The following is a 22,373-nucleotide window of genomic DNA, read 5'->3' on the forward strand; positions in this document are numbered from 1 at the left end:
ACTCGGTCGTCATTGCACATGCCCTCTGCCATGGATGCTTTATATATGCATTGTGAGCGGCGTTTGAGCTGCTGTCAACTTCTCTCTGCCAGACCCGTCAGTCGGATAGATGATCAGATAGACGGTTGTTGCCTGGCATGAAGGACATGATGCAATACATCCTACTGTGTGTGCTATCTCTAGGTATGTCACAGCGCCTTGTTTTGCTCCAAGTCGGCGGCCACGTTTCTGACCTTGGCTCGGTGTACCAGCCACGACCGGGGCCCAGGCCCAATTCTGGGATTCCGGGTGGAACCCTCCATGGCTTGGAGGCTCTGGTGATGGCTCTGGTGATGGAAGTGGGAGCGGCAGCGGAAGCGGAAGCGGAGGCTCGGGATCTGGCCAAGGCGGCGGCGAAGGTGGCGGTAACGGCTTCGGCCCCTTCCAAGACGGCGCCGGCTTTGACATCGACCAGGCCATGTCCATCCGGCAAATCCATGGGATACTAGCCGCCATCGCCTTCGTGGGACTGTTCCCGGTCGGGGCCATTCTGATGAGACTCCTCCCTGGACGCTTGACGTGGATCATCCATGGCGTATTCCAGATCCTGGCTTACTGTGTCTATATTGCTGCCGCCGCACTGGGGATTCTCCTGGTCCGGCTTGTGCGCATCCCGCCCGACGGGGCGAGCATGGTACGTGGGCCACGTCGTTACATGACCATCCTCCTCCTCCTCCTCCTCCTCCCAGACGCGCACTAGCTAACAATCGGTGCACACACAGCTCACTTCGGGCCAGGCCAACACCCACCCTATAATTGGCCTGGTGGTGTTGGGGGTCTTGTTCTTTCAGCCTCTGCTTGGCTGGCTACACCATGTCAGACTGGGCAAAACCGGCCGGCGGACCGCCTGGTCTCACCTGCACCTGTGGCTCGGTAGAGGCGCCATCATCCTGGGTATCATCAACGGGGGTTTCGGCTTGGAGCTTGCCAATGCGTCCGACTCGGCCATCACGGCCTACTCGGTCGTTGCCGCCATCATATGCCTGGTCTGGTTGCTCTCGGCCCTCGTGTTCGAGTACAGACGCTGGCGGGCCTCTTCCGAGGCCGCGCCCGAGCACGCCTATCCGCCACCGCCGGCCTACGACGTGCCGCCCCCCTACACTCACACCACCACCTCCCACAGCCCTTCGGACCATGCCGGACCGGCACGCCGCGTTAGTGACCTAGAGATGGGCCCTGTCAAGCAAGCCCGGAGGAACTCGGCTACATCCATCTCGTCCATCAGCTCGGGTAGAGTGGCACACCCCTAGTCAATCAAGCGTTAAAAACACAACCGGATATTTATCTAGTCGCCAGCATACAAGTAGCATGCCAGAATAGTATGATAACTACCGTACGGTCCGAGCCTGTGCTCAAGACTGGGATTAGGTACCAAATTCCCCTGTTCCGTGGTGACTCTGAAAGCACTCGCATTCTCCCACGCGGGCAGTGCATGACAGCGAGCCCCTGCCTGCTATGTCCCCTAAAGACACTGCGAGTAGTAGTCGTTCTGGAACCGGCAGGTTGTCCCGGCGGCGCACCGGGAACATCCATTCCAAGTTTTCCCTCCACACTGCCCGTACTTAGCAGACGTGCCTGCAATTGGTATGGTATTAGACTTGGGGGGGCATCAGAGGCAAACGGGAGTTCCTCACATCCGTTCCCACCTCCAGGGTTTCCCGGGTTTCCCGGGTTTGGACCGCCTATATACCATGTCAGCCCTGTCGTCGGATATGGCTTCTTGGAGCGGCGGGCGGCCCTTTCTTACCTGGTTTCGTGATCAGAACAGGGGTGCCGATTACCGAGGTCTCGTCTATGCTGCAGACGCTCTTACAGGCGGTGGATGGCTGGCCAGGAAACGGCCAACCAGGAAATGGCTGGCCCGGCGATGGTGTTGAAGGTGGCCCGGTACTGTTGTACACCATCTCTATCCACTGAACCTGCAAATACGCCTCGGAAAAGAGGCTCACTGGGGCTCGGCATATGCCTGGTCAGCAGGGGCAGCAGGGGCAGCAGGGGTAGCAGGGGTAGCAGGGGCACGACTTGGCAGGAGAAAGGGGCGCACTATTGCCACTCCAGCTTCCGCCATTACTCCACGAGTTGAAGATGACCTGGCTGCCGTCTCGGGGCACTTGGAAAGAGATGGTCGACAGCTGTAGACGTCGGGCAGATTAGACTTGGTCGGGTGAGAAGGAGGGAGTCAAAAGGGGTCTCGTACCAGTTTGCCGTCGACGAACCAGTTGCTCGCTTTGGGGGTCCAGTCCATCCGGTGGACCTGCCAGCTTCCCCAGTCCACGTGGCGCGGGTCCGAGATGTTCTGCGTCGCTCCGGGCACGTCGCCGTCGTCGTTCCACGAAGGCTGGTTGGTGTACTGGATCGAGTACTTGGGATCCGTGGTCCGGACCTCGAGATCGGCCTCCTGAACCTTGGACATGTCATTGGCGGTTCGGTAGGTGAACATGGCCGTGATGGCGCCCGGGGAGCCCTTGGTCCTCGCCTTCATGCGGACGCTGAGATAGCGGAAGTCGAGGGCGACCGACTCGATCTCGGCGGCCGACTGGAAGTGCTGATGCCGGACGGTGCGCATGGTCAGGTAGGTCTGGGAAGAGGGGCGGCTGTCGGTGTTGCGCTCGAGGTAGATGTTGCTGGGCGAGTTCACCATGAGGACGGTGGCGTCCGAGATGGTCGTGTTGGTCTGGTTGCCGCGCGGCAGGGCGTCGCTGTTGTTCCATGCCTGGATTTCCCACCAGCTCTTCCAGTCCAGCGAGGCAAAGTAGCTGCTCGACACGTTGGCACCGGCGCTCGAGGCCGGGTCGTCGATGGCTTGAGGCACGTGGACATGCTGCGCGAGGCTGCGGAAGTCGAAGAATTTGTGGTGGCTCAGGAACTGGCTCGCCGTCTCGTTGGTCTGGTAGCAGGCACAGTTGGAGTCGCTCGTCAGCGGGTAGTTGGCCCGTTGGCACACTATGCCCACTGCAAGACACGCAGCCCAGGCGACAAGTATCTGGCGGCACGACGATAACGACGACGACGACGACGACGACATGGCGGTATAGGGTGCATGTCCTCGCGACTCCAACACCTGGAAAGGCCGCCACTGATATCTCGGGCGCTCTCTGCCAACCACGGCTGCGGCAGGCCATGCCACACCGCACCCTTTCATTCATCTGTGTAAATAGCCCTGCATGGCGCCTTTTACCGGACACAAGTCTCCGTGGCCGGATAAAGAGGGCGCGCCATGTCCAGGCCCGTCCAGGCCCGTCAACAGAGCCCGCTGATCGGCAGATGTCCAGGAATGTTCCATGCAGGCGTTCCTTGACAGTGAGGAACGCCTTACTTCCCTCGACTTCCAACCCCAAGTACGCATCCGGGGTTGACGTCGTCGGGAGAGGGCCCAAGGTAGAGACGCCGTCTGTGCTAGACGGTATCGTGGATTAGAGGAAATTGTCACAAGCCTACGTAGAAAGTGGCTACTGGGGCCTCGGGGGGACCTTTAGGCCCCGAGGGGGTACCGTTCTTATTTGTGTAGCGGCGCCGGCAGCGTTGGCGATGTGGGCCCGTTTATTAACTCCTTGCTCTTCTCCCACCCCAAAGACATAGCTAGACCTGCGCAACAACAACAAAAGCAGCTCGAGCTATCCAGCTGTTGAACTTCAACCGGTCGTCTTCGGTTAACCAGCAGCCCGTCAACTTTGCTTCGGCTGCCAAGGTCACCACCACCTCAGTTAGGTAAGTTGCCTCCTGCACTGCACACAACACAGAGTGTCCTTGGGGAACTGGCAAACGCCCGATGCCACTTGCCTCTACGCTTTTGGCGAGGAGCTGGCCCGGCGAACGTCAAACTTTTTTTTTTGTCATCCTCATCTCCATAATCCTCCATCACCACAACCACCACCGCCTGCTCCTCCTCCTCTTCTTCTTCTCCCCTCCAACCCAGCCCTGAGCATCACACTCTCGGCGATAGCCGTTCGGCCACTTACCTGCTCATCTCCCTCGCCAGCACCTCGCTCCTTCTACCAGGCAAGTAACAGCTACTCACCTATCCGGCCTTGCTCGTCAATGTGGGCCTAACTAACGGTGAATACAACAAAGGTAAGAGAGAGCCCGCCGAACCTGGAGCCAAGCTCCCACACCAAGTTTCTTACACAACTTCAAGTGCCTCGATTCGCATCAAGACAAAGACACACACACACACACACACACACACACACACGGCATCTCTCGGAAGTGACGTTTTCGCCATGGCCGGTGATGGCCTCGTTACTTGTTTCTCCCACGGGGACCAACAAGGCTTCAGGCACCTGAAAGACTTATTCCAGCTGATCCGCGCGGAGCCTACTCTTTCTTCGCCCGCAGCCCGTACGAAATATCTCACCTCCATCAATGGAATGGCAACCTCCCAGTTCCACGCCGTGCAACAACATCGCGAGCGCAACCTCCACGACCTGGTGCAAATCAGCGAATCCTACCCTACCGGGCACGCCAATATTGTTATTGCGCTCCAACGCTTCCGCGATGCCCAGCGCCAACTGAGCCGTCTCGAGGAGCAACTTGCAGACCAGCTCAACGAGTGTGTCCTCCATAGCAGCACGCTCGGCCAGGCCCATACATCTAGCCACGGGCCCAGGGTTCATGGCAGCGTACGCGAATCCCCAACTAACGCTCGCGTCATCCATGATCTACTCGACGACTTCTCGTCCTCGTGTACCTTCAGACAGCCCGGTTGCTGCAAGCATGACGCCGATGCCGATGCCGATGCAAATGGAAATGCAAATGCAATGGAGCAAGCACCTGACTGGAAACCCTTGGGTAGTGACCTCATCCTCTTCGGGCACGAGCCGACCAAGGAGAAGCAGCAAACTGCCCGACCTGCCCCAGGCGGCGCCTACGACTCCCACACCAGCTCCAAGAAGCCCGCGCTGGTCATGCCGGCTGCTTGTGCTGCTACCTCGGCACCCAGAACACCCAAAACACCCAATGGCGGCGATATCCCCGTTACCGCCCCTGCCGAAGCAACCCCCCGCAGCCAGCCAGAGGTGCTGGTCCCCAACGAGGACCTAATCGACAGGCTTTATGGCACCGAGCGAAAGCGCAATCAGGCCATCCGCACCTACGCTAAGCAGAATGGAACCATCTCCCCCGTCTTTCGCTATGGCATTCGGTATTGCCCCAAGCTGGGACTGCCGCTACGACCAGAGCAGAAGCGCGCGGATTACGAGTGCCGCACTGTCGTGATTTCCGACTTGAGCATCAGAGCACAGCTACGCGACGTGCTGGGGGCGGTGCGTGGTGGAAAGGTCCTGCGGGCAACCCTGGTCCAACTCCGCGGCATAAGCGACACGGCCACGGCCACGGCCATCGTGCAGTTTGCCAACTGGAGACACGCACATGCCTACCACGAGTACGCCAACTCGCACGGTGTTGTCTTCTGTGGCCAAAAGTGCTTGGTCAACCTCGCCAACACGCCTTCCTATCCCATGTCATCCGCATCCATGGCATCACTAGAGCAGGGGTTCACAAGATGCATCGAGATCAAGGAAGCGCCCGTCCAGGAACTGAGGGCCTTCGTTAACTCGCTGCGGCGCTGGTTTCCACGGGTGCAAGATGCCCTGGAAGATGTGATGCTCGACTTGAGAGAGCCCCGCCTGATTTTGCGCTTTAGAGACTTGGATTTCGCCACCAAGACTTACCGGCTGGTCAAGAGCTGCGAGGCCCTCTTCCCTGTGCTGCAAACCGCCATTGAATTTGCTGCTGATCCCTGTGACGGGCCCCTGGAGACATGGGAGAAGCCGCAGACCAGGGCGGCAAACGAGCTCGTTCGCCTCACGAACGTCTTGGGCGACCCTTCTTGGGACATTCAGGATGCGTATCCTGCCATGGGCCAGGCCGCAGAGCATGTCGACCACGGTGGCGCGAACCCGTTGCCACCTGTTGCTGACCGAGCCCCTGGCCACTCCTCTGGCCACTCCCTCGCCCACGATGGCGGACATGAAGGCGCACGACAAAACCCAACTGCTCGCAGCGCCCTCGATGGTATCGCCCAGGATCCAGACAGGGTGTACACCGACGACGAGTACCTTGAGCTGAGAGGTTTCACCGCGTTCCTGAAAGACCAGAAGGAATGGTCTAAAGACATCCGCTACTGGATGAGTCGAACCCGGAAGGATCTCAAGCCACAGATCTAACGCGCTTGTCCTCTTTTACACCACATCTTGTACTAGGATGAACACCATCATTCCCGGGATCTGAGCCGACTCAGGCACCTACAGGGGCGAGAACTAGAGGCGGAACTGGGGCGGTTGCTTTTCTTTTGTTTTCCCCCGTTCCAGGAGAAAGTAGTTAGACTTCATAGTTCATCCCATAGCCCCCCACCCCCCCTGGATGAATACAGGAAATCGCCTAGTGACTACTTCTTGTAAGCCCCCACCACCGACGCCTTGCTTTCCATTATACAGCAGTCGTGTTCTCCCACCACTCGGCCAGGGTATTCTAAAAACCAAAGTGATCCTCTTCAACCAACAGCCGTTCGTCATGGTCGCTCTCTGCAACATCAGCAGCCAGCTGGTGCTGTGACTCTTCAATCTCCCCTTCGAATGCCTCGGCAACACTCGAATACTTTCTGGGCGGCCTTGGGGGTATTGGCAGCGGAGACACAAGCTCAATCTCTGCCCCTTCCTTCCTTGCTTTCTTCTTGAGATACTGTTTCACCAGCCCAGGAGGTAGGTTTTCCTGGGGCTCCCATGTTGGATTCTCGCTCGGCGGCCAATCGCCTTCCCAACGCACCTTGAAGAACCGCACAGGCTGCCCGCCCACGTCGGTTATCATGTGCCCCTCTAGTCTTTTGACCTCCCATGCCGGCTCAAGTTTGGGCTCGGGCTTGGACAACTTGCGCCTTTTCTTCCGTTGGGAATTCGGGTTGCTGTCAGGAGGGGGCATGGATACCGCTATCGTTTCCCTTTCCCTGTCACTTTCCGGCTCGGGGCTTCTTGAATGTTTCCGGGGGCCCCATTGCCCGACCGCCCTCCCCACTGGTGTGAAGCCACTGGAAGGCATTGTTGTGTCGTCAGCACCAACATCGTACTCGTTCTTTCGGCTGAGCTGTTGCGTAAGGGCTTCGTCCAGGTCTACTTCTTCATCCGTAAACTCCTCGGCGAGGTCGTCGGCATAGGCGCCAGGAGCAAATGCCTTTTGGGGCGTTGATAAAGACGGCTTTGCCCCCCTTTTGGGCGTTGTAGCCATGGAAGGCGCCGGTGCAGGGGTGGACGGAGCCGGGATGTCGGCTGCAGCTACATGGCCGGGAGCGAGCAAGGAACGGCTCGGCTGAAAGCTGGCTCGCCTTGGGCGCCCGCGCTTCCTTGCCAGACTGGCTGGCTTGGCCTGCGATTCTGGTGATGCTAGGTTTTGTGGTCTGGCAGGCCTGTCTCGGGGACGCTTGAGCCTGGTTTTGTCCTGTTCCTGTTGTTGCTGTTGTTGTTCCAGCAGCTGGTCCTCCTCGAGCGAAAGTTGATATTCGTAGTCCTCTAGGGCGCGCGAGGAGACGTAATCGAGTATTTCGGTTGCAGGAACAGCCAGAGCGGCGGCGGGCAGATCGGACCACCTGACCAAGTAATGCATCTGTTGCTTATAGGGGCGGTCCGGGAGGAAGCGCACGAACTTGTCGGCAATGAATGCGGTAGAGTCGTTTTCGAGGGCAAGCGACAAGGGGGCCATGGACGGCCCATCCCCGCGGCGGTAGGGTCGAGGTTTAGTTGTCAAAGGGATTTCGATTTTGTTCAGGTCGGGCTTCATCGGGGCGCGCGAAGCCAGGCCAGTGTGAGGTGAAGATGCCATTGCCCAGAAGCAGCCCGGGTTGGGCGGGGTATCATGCTCTGGAGTACGGCACGCGCAGGTGGTGGATTTGACGCTGTCGCGTGAACCGAGATGGATGGATGGATGTACCTGCCTGGGGAATATTTTGCGCGACGGGCTTAAGGGCGCTTCGCAGCATGTACCTGTCCAACCCTTGCTCGCCCTTGCCTGGCCAAGCCTAGCCATGCCGACCCTTGTCTGGCGCTACAGCCATGGGGAAGATATAAGTACCTGCCGTCAACTCCACCTGCACCAAGTGCACCAAATGCAGCGGCTGCCCCGCTAGCATCCACTATTGCTTGTACCTGGGGGACTGGTTGATGGCAGTACAGTGTGTGTGTTTGTGCTAAGTACTCACCTAGGTAGACTAAGAAGGTACATGTACTCTACACACTCCCAAGTGCAATATAGAGAGCTGCAAGCTAGGTAGAGCTCCCCCCCCCCCAAAAAGGCCTGAAGCTTTGACTTTTCATCTTCGCCTTTTGCCTTTGGCCATTCACCATCCGACATCCCGACTTCACGATTCACCACCACCTCATCTACCCACCTTCGCTGCAGCGACAACAGCCTCCCCCGCCCTATACCATCCTCTATATCGATCCAAACCACTCTGCTGGGTATCCCAGACCGGGACTGCCTCAGGCTTGCATTGTCGCACAGCATGCTGGCCACCAACGCTCACATAATGCGCCTCGGCGCATTGGGCCGGCGGAGTCTCCAGCTGCCCTCTGCCTCTGGCGTCACCAAAGCTGCACCACCACTGACCACGCCATCCTGCTTCTCGCCACGCCACTTCACCACCTCCACACTGGCCCGACACATACGCCCCGGCACCTGTAGACCCAAAAGCCTACAATGCCAGTTTCTGGCTCGCCGCACCGCCTCTACTACCACTGCAGGCCCTGCCGGCCCCGCCGCTTCGGCCCGCGACCTCAACTGGGACACATTCTTTAAGCTGCGCAAGACCCGAAGACGCTACCAGCTGGCATGTAGCTTGGTGACCATGCTGGTGGGTGGAAGCATGGCCAGCATGGTGCTGGTCAACCTCGACATGGACTGGATGGGCAGCATCCCACTCGATCCATTCATCACCCTTGGCTTGATGACTATGGGCTCTGCTGCCCTCGGATGGCTGGCTGGTCCCAGTCTGGGTTCCGCCATTTTCTATACCCTCAAACGGGGTGTCAAACAGCCCATGGCCATCAAGGAAGCTGAGTTCTTTGCCAGGATCAAGAAGAACCGTGTTGACCCCAGCGTCAGCTCCGTTGGAAACCCCGGTGAGTTAGTCCCCTTCGGCTTTGGCCGAGCTATTCATTATAGTTGCTGACCATGCTCTCGGCCCATAGTCCCCGACTACTACGGAGAGAAGATCTCCAGCGTTGCAGGCTATCGGCAGTGGATGAAGGACCAGAGGGCCTTCAACAAGAAGCGCACCAGCTTCGTCTAGGCGGTCCTCTGACAATTGAACAAGGGCCAGGTCAGCAAGGGAGTATTTTGTTCAGCCTTTAGCCACACTTCTTCAAGTTGCCCAACGGCCTTCCACTCCAATGTATTATTACCAGAGAGGTTTACTATGTAGTCGGTCAAAACAATACCTCGTGCTCTCCCTTTTGAACCTGTCTAGTGTGACCATGGCTAAAGAAACGGGATGGTCTTGTCTACTTCATGTTTCCACGCCTCCATACCTCCTTGTATGTCGCCGATGAATCGATGGCCTAGGCCTGGGCGCATCTCCTTCAATTTACGCACCACTAGTTGCGAGTCGTTGCCGATGCGGCAGACGACATAGATGGGCGCGTCTGATGGCAATGATTCCGGTAACCAGTCCGCGCGAGTCCCATCCTGGTCACCCACGTCTGCCCTCTGGAACATGGAAAACGGTACGTTCACGGCACCCGGGATGCTGGCCACGGTGTAGTGCTCGCGGTCTCGCACGTCCAGCAGTAGATGTGCAAATCCAGGCTTCTCAGCTATCATGCCGCTGTAGGCTGTGGCAGTAATGCGCTCATCAGGGGCCAGGACCCGGACGGGGCTCCGGACCCCACAGAAGAGCAAATAATCGACCATGCCGGACTTGAGGGCGTCGAGGGTCAAGCTGGAAGAATTACCACATGCGAAGCAATCTGGTCGCCGGCCACGCATCCGCATCGATCTGAATGTCGAAGCACCGGCTGTAGAGAAGAGCAACAAGCTCGGGGCAGGTAGCTCAGGTGAGGGGGCCGGGCCGGCGGCAATGAGCTTGATGGCTTCGAGGGCCTGCAACACGCCCATGACGCCAACTACGGGCCCCAGGATGCCGCCCTCTCCACAGCTGAGGAGACCGTCAGCGGGCGGTGGTTTGGGGAAGACACAGCGATAACAGGGGCCGCCACTCTTGCTTCCCTCGGGCGCGGGCGGGTTGTTCAAGACGATCAGCTGGCCGTCTGTTCGGAGCGCAGAGGCCGACACCAACGGCTTCCGCAGCAGGACACAGGCGTCCGAGATCAAGTAGCGAGAAGTTGGGTGGTCGGTACAGTCGAGAACGACATCATACTTTGAGACGACGTCGGCGGCATTCTCGGGCGTGATATGAGCGGCATATCGGACACAGTCTGTGTGGGGGTTGAGGTTCATGCAATACTCGGCCAAACTATCAACCTTGTTCATGCCGATCTTGGGGTGGCTGTGGGCTATCTGACGATGCAGATTGGATGCCTCGACTATATCGCCGTCGACAAGACCAAGGGTCCCCACACCGGCACCGGCCAAGTACGCGGCAGCAGGACATCCCAGCCCTCCGGCACCGACAACCAGGACGGCAGCCGACTTCAGACGCAGCTGCCCGTCAACGCCGACGTTGGGAAGGACGAGCTGGCGGGCATAGCGCTCGTAGTCTTGCTGCTGCAGAGGCCATTTCCATGGCGGCTCGGACCGGCCGGGCTGGCCGGACTGGACAGGCTGGACAGGCTGGACGGGAGGAGCGTCTTCTTGTCTCGACTCAACTTGGCTCAGCTGCAACCGGAGCCCTCTCAGCTCGGACTCGGCCTTGGCGATCTGCAACCGGAGCTGTTCGGCTCTGCATGAAACTGGCTCCATTTCCAAAACCGCCAAATGGAGGAGGGTTCAAACTTGGAGCAGAACAACGTGCGATACTCGGCAAATGTGTGCACCTACCAAATGTTGTGTGTATTGATTCTTTTTGTTTCTTCTCTTCCTATTATCTAATTCATTGATCAAATGTCCAGTTGGTAGCATACATTGACCTGAACGGAACCCCTCCACCCTCCTCCACTTTACCAGCCCAGGACCATGAAGACCAACCCCACCAAAAAGAAAAAAGAACAAACGAGGTCCAGAGCCTCAAGGGTGGGGCTACTGTTATCGTTATCATTAAAGGTTAATACTTTACCTACTACTCCGTACTACATACCTACCTACCTTGGACTGTGCTGTCTTGTGCTGTCTTCAAGCTTGACCATCTTGGCTCCCTCGCGTGTAACTTGACCGTTCTGATGCACCACCATGGTAGGCCCCCCCCCCTTTCCCTTTCCATCCCCAATGGCCACCTCTGCATGTATGTACATATGTATAGTGCCTCTGGCTCATGGACCGTTTACAGGCACCGATAGCACCGACAAAGAGGCGCTCCTTGCGTGCCAAGTTAGCAGCCAAGGCCAATGGCCCCGAGCCATACGCACCTCGTAAAGCTCCGCGCCCGGACGCGGCCCCTGTGTCCGACTCCTTCATCAGTTCCAAAAAGGACAAACGCTTGGTCAAACACTCTTCTTTTGTCACGCGCATCCAGAAGGCCAACAAGAAACCCCTGAAGCGCCGCCGCCCGGGCAAGAAGCTGGTAACAGACCTGGACTCGCTGAAAACGGCCCTGCCAGATCTGCTCGAGGATGGCGTGACAGAAGAAGGTCTCAAGCAGCTCAAAGAAGGCAAGGTCCGACTCAAAAGTTTGCGCAGCCGGAAGGGCGCACTGAAGCGCAAGGAGAAGCTGGTCAAGAGCGAACTGGAGCGATTCCAGGGCAACATGGCGCAATTGAATGCCATGCGCGCCAGCGAGCAGGACGATGCGGCCGTGCAGAAGCAAGCCACCAATCAAAACACCCCCTCCACGCAGCAGAGTCAGGCGACAAGCAGCAGTAGCAGTAGCATGCCGAACCGATGGGCCGCCTTGCGTGGATTCATATCCTCCACCATGGAGCAAAACCCGGAATTTCTAGAACAAGACGCCGGCAAGAAGTGAGAAGAGAAGGCAACTTAAGAGACTACATATACCCCAGAGCTAAGCGGCATGGACCGCGGCATGTGTCGCGACGATGGTCCCTCCCCCCGGTGCTCACCAGGCCAATCTGCCTAGGGCAGCTATCAAGCCTGGTGGCTATACGAGAGGGGCGAGAGAGGTTGGAGGCCATTATCATTATAATATTGTATGCAGCTCAGCTAAACTACTGCTCAGCCGCGTTTGTGTCATGCCGTCCCGCCGCATTCACCTTGAGCGTGCACGGCGGCGGGCCCGGGGCGACGGCTAGGAAGCACTGCCTGCCCGCCTGCCCGCCTGCCTGGTAGTCAAGTTAGCAAGCCGTTTATCAACAGAGAGATCATCAAAACAACTGATCGGTGCATGTAAGCCCTGGATGCGGCTGTGACGCCAGCCTGGCATCGAAACATGTACCGGAAACCCTGAGGTGACTATGTAGGTCAGTAACTGTAGGTATGCACGTAACATGGATAGTAGGTACCAAACAATCAGTGCCCCGGCCCCCGGCTTTCTGCCCGGCTGGCACTGGCGTCCTGGCACTGGCGCTGGCCTGACTTTGGTTTCCCCCCGCAATTTTGGCTTTAACTTTACCTACTTGTACTTTGCAGCACACCAACACCCAGTTGAAGTTGCCAGCCCCGTTCTCTTTGCACGATCCGCTTTGCCCCTCGTTGCATCCAGTCAGGCAGCCCTGTCGCTGCCTTCTATTTTCCGGTTCTGGTTCTGGATCTGAACCCGAACCCGAACCTGAACCTGGAGAGGATCTGTTCTCGGGAGCTTCTCTTTTTCTTTTCTTCGGGGGCTATCTCGGCCTCGCACTCCCCCAATCTAATCGAGGTTCAAGACTACATACATAGATCGAGACCCCGACGACACAGGCGGCCAAAGGAAAGAAGAAGGAGAAAAAAGAAGAAGAAAAAAACCCACCAGCGGCAAAGCAACGGCAGTGTCATCCCGCCTGGCCCCAAAAGTAGTCAGTCCTTGTACACATCTTTGTCCCGGCAAATCAGAAGCCGTCCTGTGCCTCTCCATACCTACTACCTAAACCCCCATTACGTAGGTTGTCGCTTCCTTGCCTCTAAAAACCAAGGGCGCCGACTGACTGTCATCACCGGTGCCCATTCGCAGGCCAAGCGAGAACCCTCGTTGCTGGGCTCTCCCTCCACGCCTGCCCCGTCTGAAGGCTTTCATAGAGTTGCGCTAGGTCTCAGTAACCTCCGCCGCCCGGCCTCCGTTCTTCTCGACACGCCAAAACCTGCGCGCATACATTACTTTGCTGGCTATTCGACACGCCAGCTTCGCCCTCAGTCTTTGTTGCTTGCCCACGCATCTTTCGCATCACTTTCGCACCGCGCCACCCAGCAGCGCTACCTTTGCCGCTCTCTTCTCGCATTCAAGATGCCTATCCGAGACAGGATCGCTAGGCGGTTAGGCGACAGCGTGAGCAAGCAGCACCCTGTGTGCTTGCCGTCTTGTGGTTAACCTATGTCTCTGTAGCTTTCCCCCTCACCTTCGCCAACGCAACCCTACCTTTCATGTGAGTCACTGCAGCCAGGGCCGCCCCTTGTACCTGCTGGCCGAAACTGACTCTATGCTTGCGGCAGACCACGATGTTCTCTGTACGCGATGAAGCCCCTCTGCGATTTCTCCGTAGCCGGACTAACATGAGGGGGAGAAAGTGACATACGAAGACATCAAGTGTCTCAAGGCGGACTGGCTGACAGATAACGTGAGTATGGTCAAATTCTCGTGGGCCGTGGCTCGGTGGCTTACTGCTTTCGTCTTCACTAGAACATCGCCTTCTGGGAAGAGTTTCTCGAACAGGAAATCCTGTCAAAGTACCCACAGGCGCACATTGTCCTCCTGCGTCCTAGTATGACCTTCCTCTTGATGAAAAACGGGGACACCGAGGGCGTCCGGTCTGCGCTCCCCGACTTTCGGGGAATCACCCACATCTTCCTGCCAATCAATGACAATCGGAATGTTAGCATGGCCGAGGGAGGAAGCCACTGGTCGCTCTTACTCGTGAGCATCATCGACGGTGTCGCGTTTCACTACGATTCTCTCGAGGGTGCCAACAACGAGGAGGCCTGGGTCGCGTGCAAGCGGCTGGCGAGCGTGCTTGGCAAGCCGCTGCGCTTTCATTACCTGTCCGAATGCCCCCAACAAGAGAACGGGAGCGACTGCGGCGTCTTCGTCTGCATCATAATGCGTCATTTGCTGGTTAAGCGTCTGCTTGCTGTAAATGCCGGCGAGAAGATATCGATGAGCATGGCAGGCAAGGCCATTGACAGCATCGGGGCCCGAAAAGAGATGCTCAAGATCATCGAGAGCCTACGGAAAGAGGGAGAACGAAGGCGGCTGACCCCAAGTAATACACCCCCAAGGATCGAATAAAGAAGAAGGCGGTGTCGCGATCCCATGCTGCTTGCTATAGCCTACAGGATCAATTTCCCGATATCTTTGAGCGGGGTAAGGAGTTTAGGATAGGTATTATCGCTGCTGACTTTTTAATCCGTTTCTTTTCTTTTCTTTTACTTCTTCCTCCCGGGAATGTTGATACACTTATTATTGTCACCAAGTTTGAGCACGACTCCGCGGTGGCTTCCCGCCGCGGATTTGAATGCACCGTCACATCATATAAGATCACTATGAGGGGCGCCATCTACGAAGCACATGCGCCGCTCTCTGGGGCTGTGGGGGCTGGCAATCCATGGTGGCCCATTCTTTCGCCCTCCTTGTTATAATGTGTTACTGGGTGTGTGATTGGAATAGGCCGTGTGTGCTCGGTTAGCCGGCTATGGTCTCGAGTATCTTGCGTGTTGTTTTGGCTCTCTTCACATTGTTTTGTTGCTGCGCAGTGGGTGGATCACCTTGATATCGAATACTAGGATACCTAGCATTGTGTGAATTGACTGCCAGGCCTATGGTTAACATAGAAGATTTATTTATTCTTGCTGGTAATACCTCGTATGATAATCCATCTGGTAGCTTCATGTGAGGGAGTTACCCTAGCCAGACTATTATTACCCAAGAGGTGATGGATGTGATGGTGATGCGTCTGGCTCAAGGAGTCCAACACTGCTTTTAGTGATAGAGAAAAGCCCCGGCCTTTCCCCCACAACAGTTTCGATGGCTAGGAATTGTTCGGCTCGGATGCTGTACCCAGTGACATGGTTGTATTTGCTACACCGCCCCCTCCTCGATCTTCCTTGGATGGTATCGAAAGCTAGGTGGCTTCCCGTATCCGTGATGTGTGCCTGCCGGTATTTGCTACTATGCGTTCATGTACTCTTGTTCCCGGGCGAACGTTCCCCAACGAGGACAGAGGCGAAGCCCCGGGATACACTGGGCAGCCAACAAGACCGACCGCGGATGCCATTGTGTAAGGAAGGGTATATGTTAAGACTCGAGGGGTATGGTGATTGCCACATGCCGGTCAAGCCCAGGAGCCACACTGGACCGGCCTCTTGGGCCTCTTTCGCTCTTGACCATCTGATGATGTGACATGATCCAACTGGTAGAGAGCGACGTTGCCCAGAGATGGCATAGGCCCGGGAAACATTTTGCGCGCTCGAGGTACCAGTACCCCTCGTTGTCCTCCCATCTGACCTCGAAAATGACGCGCCCAATTGCGTCAAGACCTGAGGAGAGCTCAACAGGGGCGGAGCACCGAGAGGACCCAAAAAATTCGCAGGGAGGGGGTCAGCAGGGTGGTTAGTTCAGACTGTCGCAGTGAGGTCGCACATTATGCTGGATTTGGTGGTATCTTTGCTGGCCTAGTCTTGAGAGGCTAGATCTCGTGTGGGTGCAACAGCCTTAGTGCTGTAGTGTGATCTGAATTGCGATCACTGGGCTCCGGCAACGTTCTTCTTGACGTTCAGGGCCCAGCGTAGTTCTCCGAGTACTCGTTTCGTCTCTTCGATGGTCTGTCTTTGCTCCTCCTCCCGCTCCCGGGCTGCTTGTTTGATGTTGCCAAGTAGGCTCTCCTGCTCCCTCTTGTATTCCTCAAACTGGCTGTCGATGCTGTCCTTTTGCTCCCTCAGGTCCCGGATATTCCCGTCCTGCTGATCACAGAGATCACGCAGCGTGTTGATTTTGTCGTCGTCGTTCCTTCGTTCCAACACAAGTGCCGCGATCTCCTCGTGGAGGCTGACGGCGGTCCTTTTCACCTCGTCACCCTGGTCTTTCCAGTGTGAAGCTATGGCATTATACCGACCTTCCATCAAGGTGGCTTGGGCTTTGGCCTCCTCGACCTGTACGTTGGCGTCGCGGCGACCTCGCTCGAGCTCCTCCTTCCACACCCGCTCGCGATCTAGTGCCTCGACGGCGCGTTGCTTCTCGTGCTCCACGGCGGCCTGCAGAGATTCGACCTGGCGCTCCTTGCGGCTGAGTAAGGTCTTTGTGACGTTTGCCTCTAGTAAGCGCGATTCGTACTCGGAAACGGTCCGTTCTATCTTGTCTTCCATGAGCTTGGCCGTCTGCTTGGCCTCCTCGGCCTTCATCCTCTCCACCTTGAGCTCACGCCGGAGAGCTTCATTGTCGGAGACGAGCTTGTTGATGACGCGGCCCGTCTTTCCCAGAGCCGCTTTGCCTACGGCCGAGTCCCATTGCGGCGACCCCTCGCGGAGCGCCTGTTCATCCATCGGGCTCCCGTCCGGGGAGGGTATTATCGTGTGTGGGGGGGCCAGGCCGTTCTGGCCGGTGCGAACCGTGGCGTTGCTCGAATATATAGGCGTGTTGGTTGCCTGAGGATCTGTGGGTGGACCTGGAGAAGGAGATCTTAAGCGTACTGTCGGACCATTCTGGGACTGGGAGGTGTGGGAAGCAGCGCTGGTGTTGCTATTGACAGAACTAGAGAACCTGCTATTTCTGGCGGACGGGGAGCCGGAAGAGGTATCTGAAGGATCGTCGAAGCTGGGCACAGTGCGGATTGTGGAGGGAATGGTACCATTGGCAGACTTGGGGGAGCTGGCGTATGGATTGTATCTCGCCTCGGCCATCATGACGGTAGCGGATCTGGTGGTAGTGGGAGATAGCGCATCGATCGGCGACTGGCCGCGGAGAGGTGTTGCTGCAGGCCAGGTCACTACTCATGCCCCTCGACGCAAAGTGATGTGTGTGTCATGCACGTGCGACACTGGCAGGAAAAGAAAATGTAGACAATAAGGAAAGAAGAAGAGAAAAGAGCCGGTCAAGCAAGGCAAGCAGGCAAGCGAGTGTCCGGAAAAGAGAAGGCTAGTAGAAGTGGAGAGAGCGAGAGGGAGGGAGGGAGAGAGAATGAGAATGAGAGTGAGTGCGAGTGTGAGTGAGAAAGTGAGAGTAGGTGTGTGTGTGTGTGTGTGTGACTACGGCTGCGATCAAGAACAAAGGCAGAGGAAGCATATAGGATGCCGGAAAAGAAACAATGAAAGTAGTATTCTGTTGCATTGATCGCCATTTGCCCTTTTGGCGGCGGCCGTTGAGTTGTCGGTGCAGTGTCGTGGCCAGCAACTTGCTTGGCGTGACGGCTCGCAGCGAAACTGGCGATCCAGGGTCCTGTTTAATTGGCCTGGGTAGGGCAGAGGATATAATCTCATGGGCAGATGGGGTCGCAATTATTCTTGAAGATTAAATCAAATCAAAGGGAGCCGCTTACCGGTTTCGTTCTCGGCCCCGACATCCACGGATCCTCGACTGGGACTGGGACTGGGACTTGGGCTGGCACTTGGGCTGGCACTCCCGCTTCTGGATGCACGGTGAGACCGCATTCTCTGTAACCGACTCGGCATTTTCGGTTTTGATTTCGATTTCGATTTCGATTTGGATTTGGATTCGGGCATGGGCATGGGCATGGGCATGGGCATGGGCGAGGCAGGCGCGGACGACTGGAGGTAGAAAGGGTGGGTGCGCATCCGGGGGAAGCCGCGGACGGGCTGCCTGTTATGTACCTAATGTATGCAAAGTAGGTATCGACGGTGGTTGTTGATTTTCGATGCAAGGTTTTGTTTACACCCGAGTCTCGACTTGGAAAGTATACCTAACCTAGGCAATACCCCCAGGTCGCTATCATTGATGTATATCAATCAATGAGCATTGGAGTATTGACGAGATCGGGCGCTGGCGGGCAGGGAAGGCAGGCCACTTACAGCCCTCCAGTAATATTAGGTTAGTGCCTAGGTTAGGTAGGTAGGTTGGTAGGTTGGTAGGCAAGCAGGAGCAAGTAGGCAAAGGCTGCCAGCTGGGCTAGGGTAACCGTATATATCGTCTGATAGATGAAAGCTGAGACAGAAGCAAACATCAACACGCTACACGTACGCCTGCACCTGCTTGCCTTATGATTTCACTTTCAGGAGACCGCGCAGCCCGATCCAATAGGCATAGAGGCCCGCACGCCCCCCAAAAACGCGCCTCCTACTCTAATTTGATTAGTAGGGGGAACACGCCCCTAGCCACAATTACGTTGATGCACTTTCAATGGGTTCTTCCACGGGCATGGCTACGACTCAAGTCGTATATCCTAGGTAGGTACTCCGTAAATTGACATATGCAGCCTTTTGGACTTGTCCCGGCCGGTGGCCCAGCAACCATTGAGGACATCCTAAACCTTGTCTGCCCAAGGAGGTAGAAAGAATACTTATGGTATGGATTAATCAATTGATAGATACAACATCAATGGGAGCGTCTTAATGAGTACTGGGTATAGGCTACACTCTATCCTACGATCCTGGCACTTTGGATCAGATCCTTTTGGCTGTCAAAATTCTGCAGGTAAAACATCATGCACGTCGGCAGCAGGCCGGTGGGGCTTATCTCATGCAAACCGTTGGACTGGATTCCCATCTGTCATCCTCCAGCCTCTGAGCGACAACGAGCCTGCAAGCCGTATGGGTAGTGGTGGGGTATGTTCTATGCGCTACCACCAAGCCCCTGACTCAGCCCGTTTTAAGGCCATTGACCATTGCAGCCGCCGCCACACACCTCCCTACATACAATACAATACACGACGGTAAAACCCTCCCCCCTTTACCATGACTGCGCCGGCGCATGGGTGCCCGCCAAGAGTCTCAGAATTACACACCCGCCCTCTAGAGAATGCCTAACCTACACATACATCATGAAGCCATCTTGTCCGCCTGTCTTTCTTCAGAGTCGCTCGGCCCGCTTTACCAGGACCCGCGAACCCTTTACGTCGACACGGCTGCTGCAGCAGCGCCCATGCCCATTTGACCACTTCCTTCGCTTAGCTGTTTTTGCTCTTCCAGAAACGCTGGCCGCCACTTGGCCAGGTGCCTCGCCGCCGACGGCCTGGCTTCCTCGTACTCTAGCCATATATTCTGCATCGTGTCCAGAGCAATCTCTCGGACCGGCGGCCGCATCATGACCAGGTACAAGAGGCTAGTAAGAGCCAACGTAATCATGCTGGGATCACGACATAATGTCTTCACCCGGCTCAGTAGGGCTGCGTTGATTTCCGGTATCTCACTGAGAAACCGTGTAAGCACCTTGTCTTGTGCATGTAGGTAAGGCAGGAACGAATCCAGTAAACGAAGAGCCCACTTCTCATAGTGTAGGGGAGTCAACCCAGCGTCCGATGCCGACTTTTGCTGCACCTTGTCGTTGTACCACTCCTCGTTGAGCCACGACACAGCAACATCTATCCGTTTCCGGAAGTCTTCTAGCACGTACGTGTAGAGCGATTCGCGGATCGAGTTGCCCAAGTGCATGCCACCGACCGGGGACGAGTCGTCTTCATCCTTCAACGCGACCTCGTTCAGGCCGGCCAGAGACCTGGTGGCAAGGCGGGCAATGATCGTAATCCAGGCGTCTCGGTCATAGGAGCTAGCGGCAAGGCGGTTCACCCCAACTCTTGCCCGTCGGGTCGCCGGGTCACCCAGACCACTCATCATGCTAAATACGCGAGCTACAGTGCCCTGTCCAACTTTGATGACCTGGTTTGGGTTCAAAGGCTGCGGTGGGGGTAGTTTGAAGGTGGGCAAGCCCAACGAGCTCAACACCGCGGGTCGTTGCTGCTCTCGGCTCTGGGACGAAGGTTCGGAATCGAGCTTGTTCAGTATCTGCTCGTCATTCTCGGCGGGGCCGTAGGCTGGCTCGTATGGCTCGTAGTCGTCGTCTTCCTCGACGTCGAGGGCCGTTGTCTCTGGGCTAGGGGCTTGCCGCGCGGCTTCGTGAAGGTGTGCAAGTCGGTCTCGTACCCCCTTTGGCCATGAGGGTCAGCAGGACTTTTCCACTAGTTAGAAACGAGGCTCATCTTACCTCAATGGCGCGGTCCAGAATGCTGGTATCGATCCGGGCTATTGTGTTCACACTTATTTTGGCGGCCAAGGATGCCGGCACCTGGGATGCATCAAAGGTCCTCAATCCAGCGTTCTGTGTCAATGCGAAGACATCGGCAAGCGAATGAGGACCAGCTCCCAGCGGTAGAATTTGGAATGTAGGTTGGGCAGGCCCCATTCGCTGGCGCTTGACTTCTATACCACTTGCTGAATCGCCATGTGCGCGCTTTCTACTGCCCCCATCTAGCACTTCGGCCTTGGATGCCATGAGCCGCTCAAGATACTGTTGTATCCGTGGGGCGTGGGGGTTCCGAGGATCACTGCTTCCATTAGCACCATCTCATTGATAGCAGCTTGGGGCTTCAAATCTCAACCTACCGTCTGGCCAAGTGAGCTAACAGCATCCGCGTCGTTTTTTCCATGGAGCGCACAATAACCTTCGCTTTTGGCGTCAACGGCACGCTTGCCAGCTTGAAGGGGTTGAAGCTGAAGATAGCGTTCAGTATCCGATTCGATGCCGCTGGCCTTGCCCGAATGAGGACAGACAAGGCGTTCAGAGTTGCATCGACAATTAGAACCTCACTATAGGATATATTAACATACACATCATCGAGAAGGGAATGAGTGCCGAGGACCATACCTGCTGCTGTCCTGTAGAACACCCAGCATCCGATCGAGAAGCCCGGATGCTTCTGCCTCTAGACTGTGCTTATCCAGAGCGGAGTGGCCCGAAGGTATCAGGGCCAACGAAATGTCGAGCGGGTCGCCCTTCTGTAGATGCGTTAGCCTGCCGCAAGATACATACACCTGGAAGTCTGATTTGAAAGTATCTTACCCTCGGTTCCGTGTTTACGCTTGGCATCTGGGCCAGCACTACCCGTTGGGCGAATTTGACACAACATATGCGAACGGTGACGGGGGAAGCATCCCAAAGCCGTAGTATTCTAGTCTTGATCGCTGACATGTGATCCCAGGCGGCAGTATCGTAAGGATTATTAATTCTGGTGTCAGGGCGAGTATCAGCACTTCTGTCTCTTCAGATCCACGGCCATTTGAGAATGAACAAAGACGGGCCTGGTGCCCCACGGCTCCTACACATGTATCGGCATGACAGCTAATGGCAAGATTCGGACTACTACGTGGAGGGAGAGGCAAGATCTACGAAGTCATGTGAGGCGGGGGGGGCCATGAAGGAAGGGCCTACCTACGTCCATCTGAGTGCCAGCGGATATATACTAGCTGCCGTCTGTATGACGCTGCGTAACACCATTGGGTCTTGTTTTGGATCTTGTACCAGCAGCATCAAGGTCTCCAGTACCAAGAGAGACAGTGTCTCCTTCTGAGATAAGGTGACGGCTGGCGTTGCAAACGCTTCGGAGAGGAAGTCGGCACCCCATCGACGAAACTCGACCTGTGCTGTAGGCCCTATTATGGGCAATGTCGCCTGGATGACTTGTGGATAATAGCTCACATCGCCCAGAACGAGCTTGCGTGCTCCTTCGAGTTGCCGGATCTGGTCGGGGACCGAGAGTTGGCCTGGAGCTGCCATGCTGGGCAGCGGAAGGCGCCGAGTACTGGGGTGAAGCTTACGCTTGGGTGGGATGGGGGCGAAGAAATCGCAGGTGCAAACGATGCAGGTTGATGGCGCTGTGCGCAGAGTCGTCGGTCGCAGCAGCGGGGCCAACACGGTTCCTGTTGATCGGACCAAGCTATGGCGCAGCCTGTGAGGTGTGGTGAGGGCAAATGCGAAGATGCGAATGGTTTGTACGGATGTAGAAATGTCTCGGTGATGTCAGGGACCAGAACTTGTTACAAAAAGCGCGTGTTGGCTGGCGCAGTCTCGCACAACGGGCGATCTCCACCTCGCTGGGGGATTTTGCACTAGATTGGGATCATTCATGCGATCATGGATTGATCAACATATCTCAATGGCCGGGACTGGATGGCGGGCGGATGAAAGCACCCAAACGGACAAGAGTGCTGCT

At 56.5% G+C, this 22,373-nt stretch overlaps 10 protein-coding genes across 10 annotated transcripts; 5 read left to right on the forward strand and 5 right to left on the reverse strand.

Moving 5' to 3' along the window:
- Nucleotides 1-253: 253 nt before the first annotated feature.
- On the forward strand, nucleotides 254-1,289 carry PG985_015298 (uncharacterized protein; the record flags this gene model as incomplete). The annotated part of the gene is made up of 2 exons (XM_066835064.1): nucleotides 254-673; nucleotides 762-1,289. Coding segments are annotated over 2 exons (948 nt in total), but the record flags the coding sequence as incomplete, so codon positions are not given.
- Nucleotides 1,290-1,501: 212 nt separating this feature from the next.
- On the reverse strand, nucleotides 1,502-3,064 carry PG985_015299 (glycoside hydrolase family 16 protein; the record flags this gene model as incomplete). The annotated part of the gene is made up of 4 exons (XM_066835065.1): nucleotides 1,502-1,614; nucleotides 1,787-1,987; nucleotides 2,084-2,171; nucleotides 2,237-3,064. The coding sequence occupies 4 exons, from the start codon at nucleotides 3,062-3,064 to the stop codon at nucleotides 1,502-1,504; spliced, it is 1,230 nt and encodes a 409-aa protein (XP_066676268.1).
- Nucleotides 3,065-4,259: 1,195 nt separating this feature from the next.
- PG985_015300 (uncharacterized protein) lies at nucleotides 4,260-6,203 on the forward strand (the record flags this gene model as incomplete). The annotated part of the gene is made up of 1 exon (XM_066835066.1): nucleotides 4,260-6,203. One exon carries the CDS (start codon nucleotides 4,260-4,262, stop codon nucleotides 6,201-6,203), a length of 1,944 nt encoding a protein of 647 aa, XP_066676269.1.
- A 304-nt stretch (nucleotides 6,204-6,507) lies between these two features.
- On the reverse strand, nucleotides 6,508-7,848 carry PG985_015301 (uncharacterized protein; the record flags this gene model as incomplete). Its single annotated transcript, XM_066835067.1, has 1 exon — nucleotides 6,508-7,848. One exon carries the CDS (start codon nucleotides 7,846-7,848, stop codon nucleotides 6,508-6,510), a length of 1,341 nt encoding a protein of 446 aa, XP_066676270.1.
- A 679-nt stretch (nucleotides 7,849-8,527) lies between these two features.
- PG985_015302 (uncharacterized protein) lies at nucleotides 8,528-9,313 on the forward strand (the record flags this gene model as incomplete). The annotated part of the gene is made up of 2 exons (XM_066835068.1): nucleotides 8,528-9,143; nucleotides 9,213-9,313. The coding sequence occupies 2 exons, from the start codon at nucleotides 8,528-8,530 to the stop codon at nucleotides 9,311-9,313; spliced, it is 717 nt and encodes a 238-aa protein (XP_066676271.1).
- Nucleotides 9,314-9,501: 188 nt separating this feature from the next.
- On the reverse strand, nucleotides 9,502-10,941 carry PG985_015303 (uncharacterized protein; the record flags this gene model as incomplete). The annotated part of the gene is made up of 1 exon (XM_066835069.1): nucleotides 9,502-10,941. One exon carries the CDS (start codon nucleotides 10,939-10,941, stop codon nucleotides 9,502-9,504), a length of 1,440 nt encoding a protein of 479 aa, XP_066676272.1.
- Nucleotides 10,942-11,367: 426 nt separating this feature from the next.
- PG985_015304 (uncharacterized protein) lies at nucleotides 11,368-12,097 on the forward strand (the record flags this gene model as incomplete). Its single annotated transcript, XM_066835070.1, has 2 exons — nucleotides 11,368-11,370; nucleotides 11,465-12,097. 2 exons carry the CDS (start codon nucleotides 11,368-11,370, stop codon nucleotides 12,095-12,097), a joined length of 636 nt encoding a protein of 211 aa, XP_066676273.1.
- A 1,413-nt stretch (nucleotides 12,098-13,510) lies between these two features.
- Nucleotides 13,511-14,509, forward strand: PG985_015305 (uncharacterized protein; the record flags this gene model as incomplete). The annotated part of the gene is made up of 5 exons (XM_066835071.1): nucleotides 13,511-13,552; nucleotides 13,610-13,649; nucleotides 13,717-13,731; nucleotides 13,792-13,841; nucleotides 13,904-14,509. 5 exons carry the CDS (start codon nucleotides 13,511-13,513, stop codon nucleotides 14,507-14,509), a joined length of 753 nt encoding a protein of 250 aa, XP_066676274.1.
- A 1,451-nt stretch (nucleotides 14,510-15,960) lies between these two features.
- PG985_015306 (uncharacterized protein) lies at nucleotides 15,961-17,115 on the reverse strand (the record flags this gene model as incomplete). Its single annotated transcript, XM_066835072.1, has 1 exon — nucleotides 15,961-17,115. The coding sequence occupies one exon, from the start codon at nucleotides 17,113-17,115 to the stop codon at nucleotides 15,961-15,963; it is 1,155 nt and encodes a 384-aa protein (XP_066676275.1).
- Nucleotides 17,116-19,278: 2,163 nt separating this feature from the next.
- Nucleotides 19,279-21,937, reverse strand: PG985_015307 (uncharacterized protein; the record flags this gene model as incomplete). The annotated part of the gene is made up of 6 exons (XM_066835073.1): nucleotides 19,279-20,310; nucleotides 20,369-20,708; nucleotides 20,767-20,970; nucleotides 21,029-21,159; nucleotides 21,224-21,389; nucleotides 21,597-21,937. The coding sequence occupies 6 exons, from the start codon at nucleotides 21,935-21,937 to the stop codon at nucleotides 19,279-19,281; spliced, it is 2,214 nt and encodes a 737-aa protein (XP_066676276.1).
- Between the last annotated feature and the right edge of the window lie 436 nt (nucleotides 21,938-22,373).

The sequence above is a fragment of the Apiospora marii genome (assembly GCF_038362585.1).
Source record: "Apiospora marii strain CBS 49790 chromosome Unknown utg000013l_segment0_segment0, whole genome shotgun sequence".
Classification (NCBI taxonomy): domain Eukaryota; kingdom Fungi; phylum Ascomycota; class Sordariomycetes; order Amphisphaeriales; family Apiosporaceae; genus Apiospora; species Apiospora marii.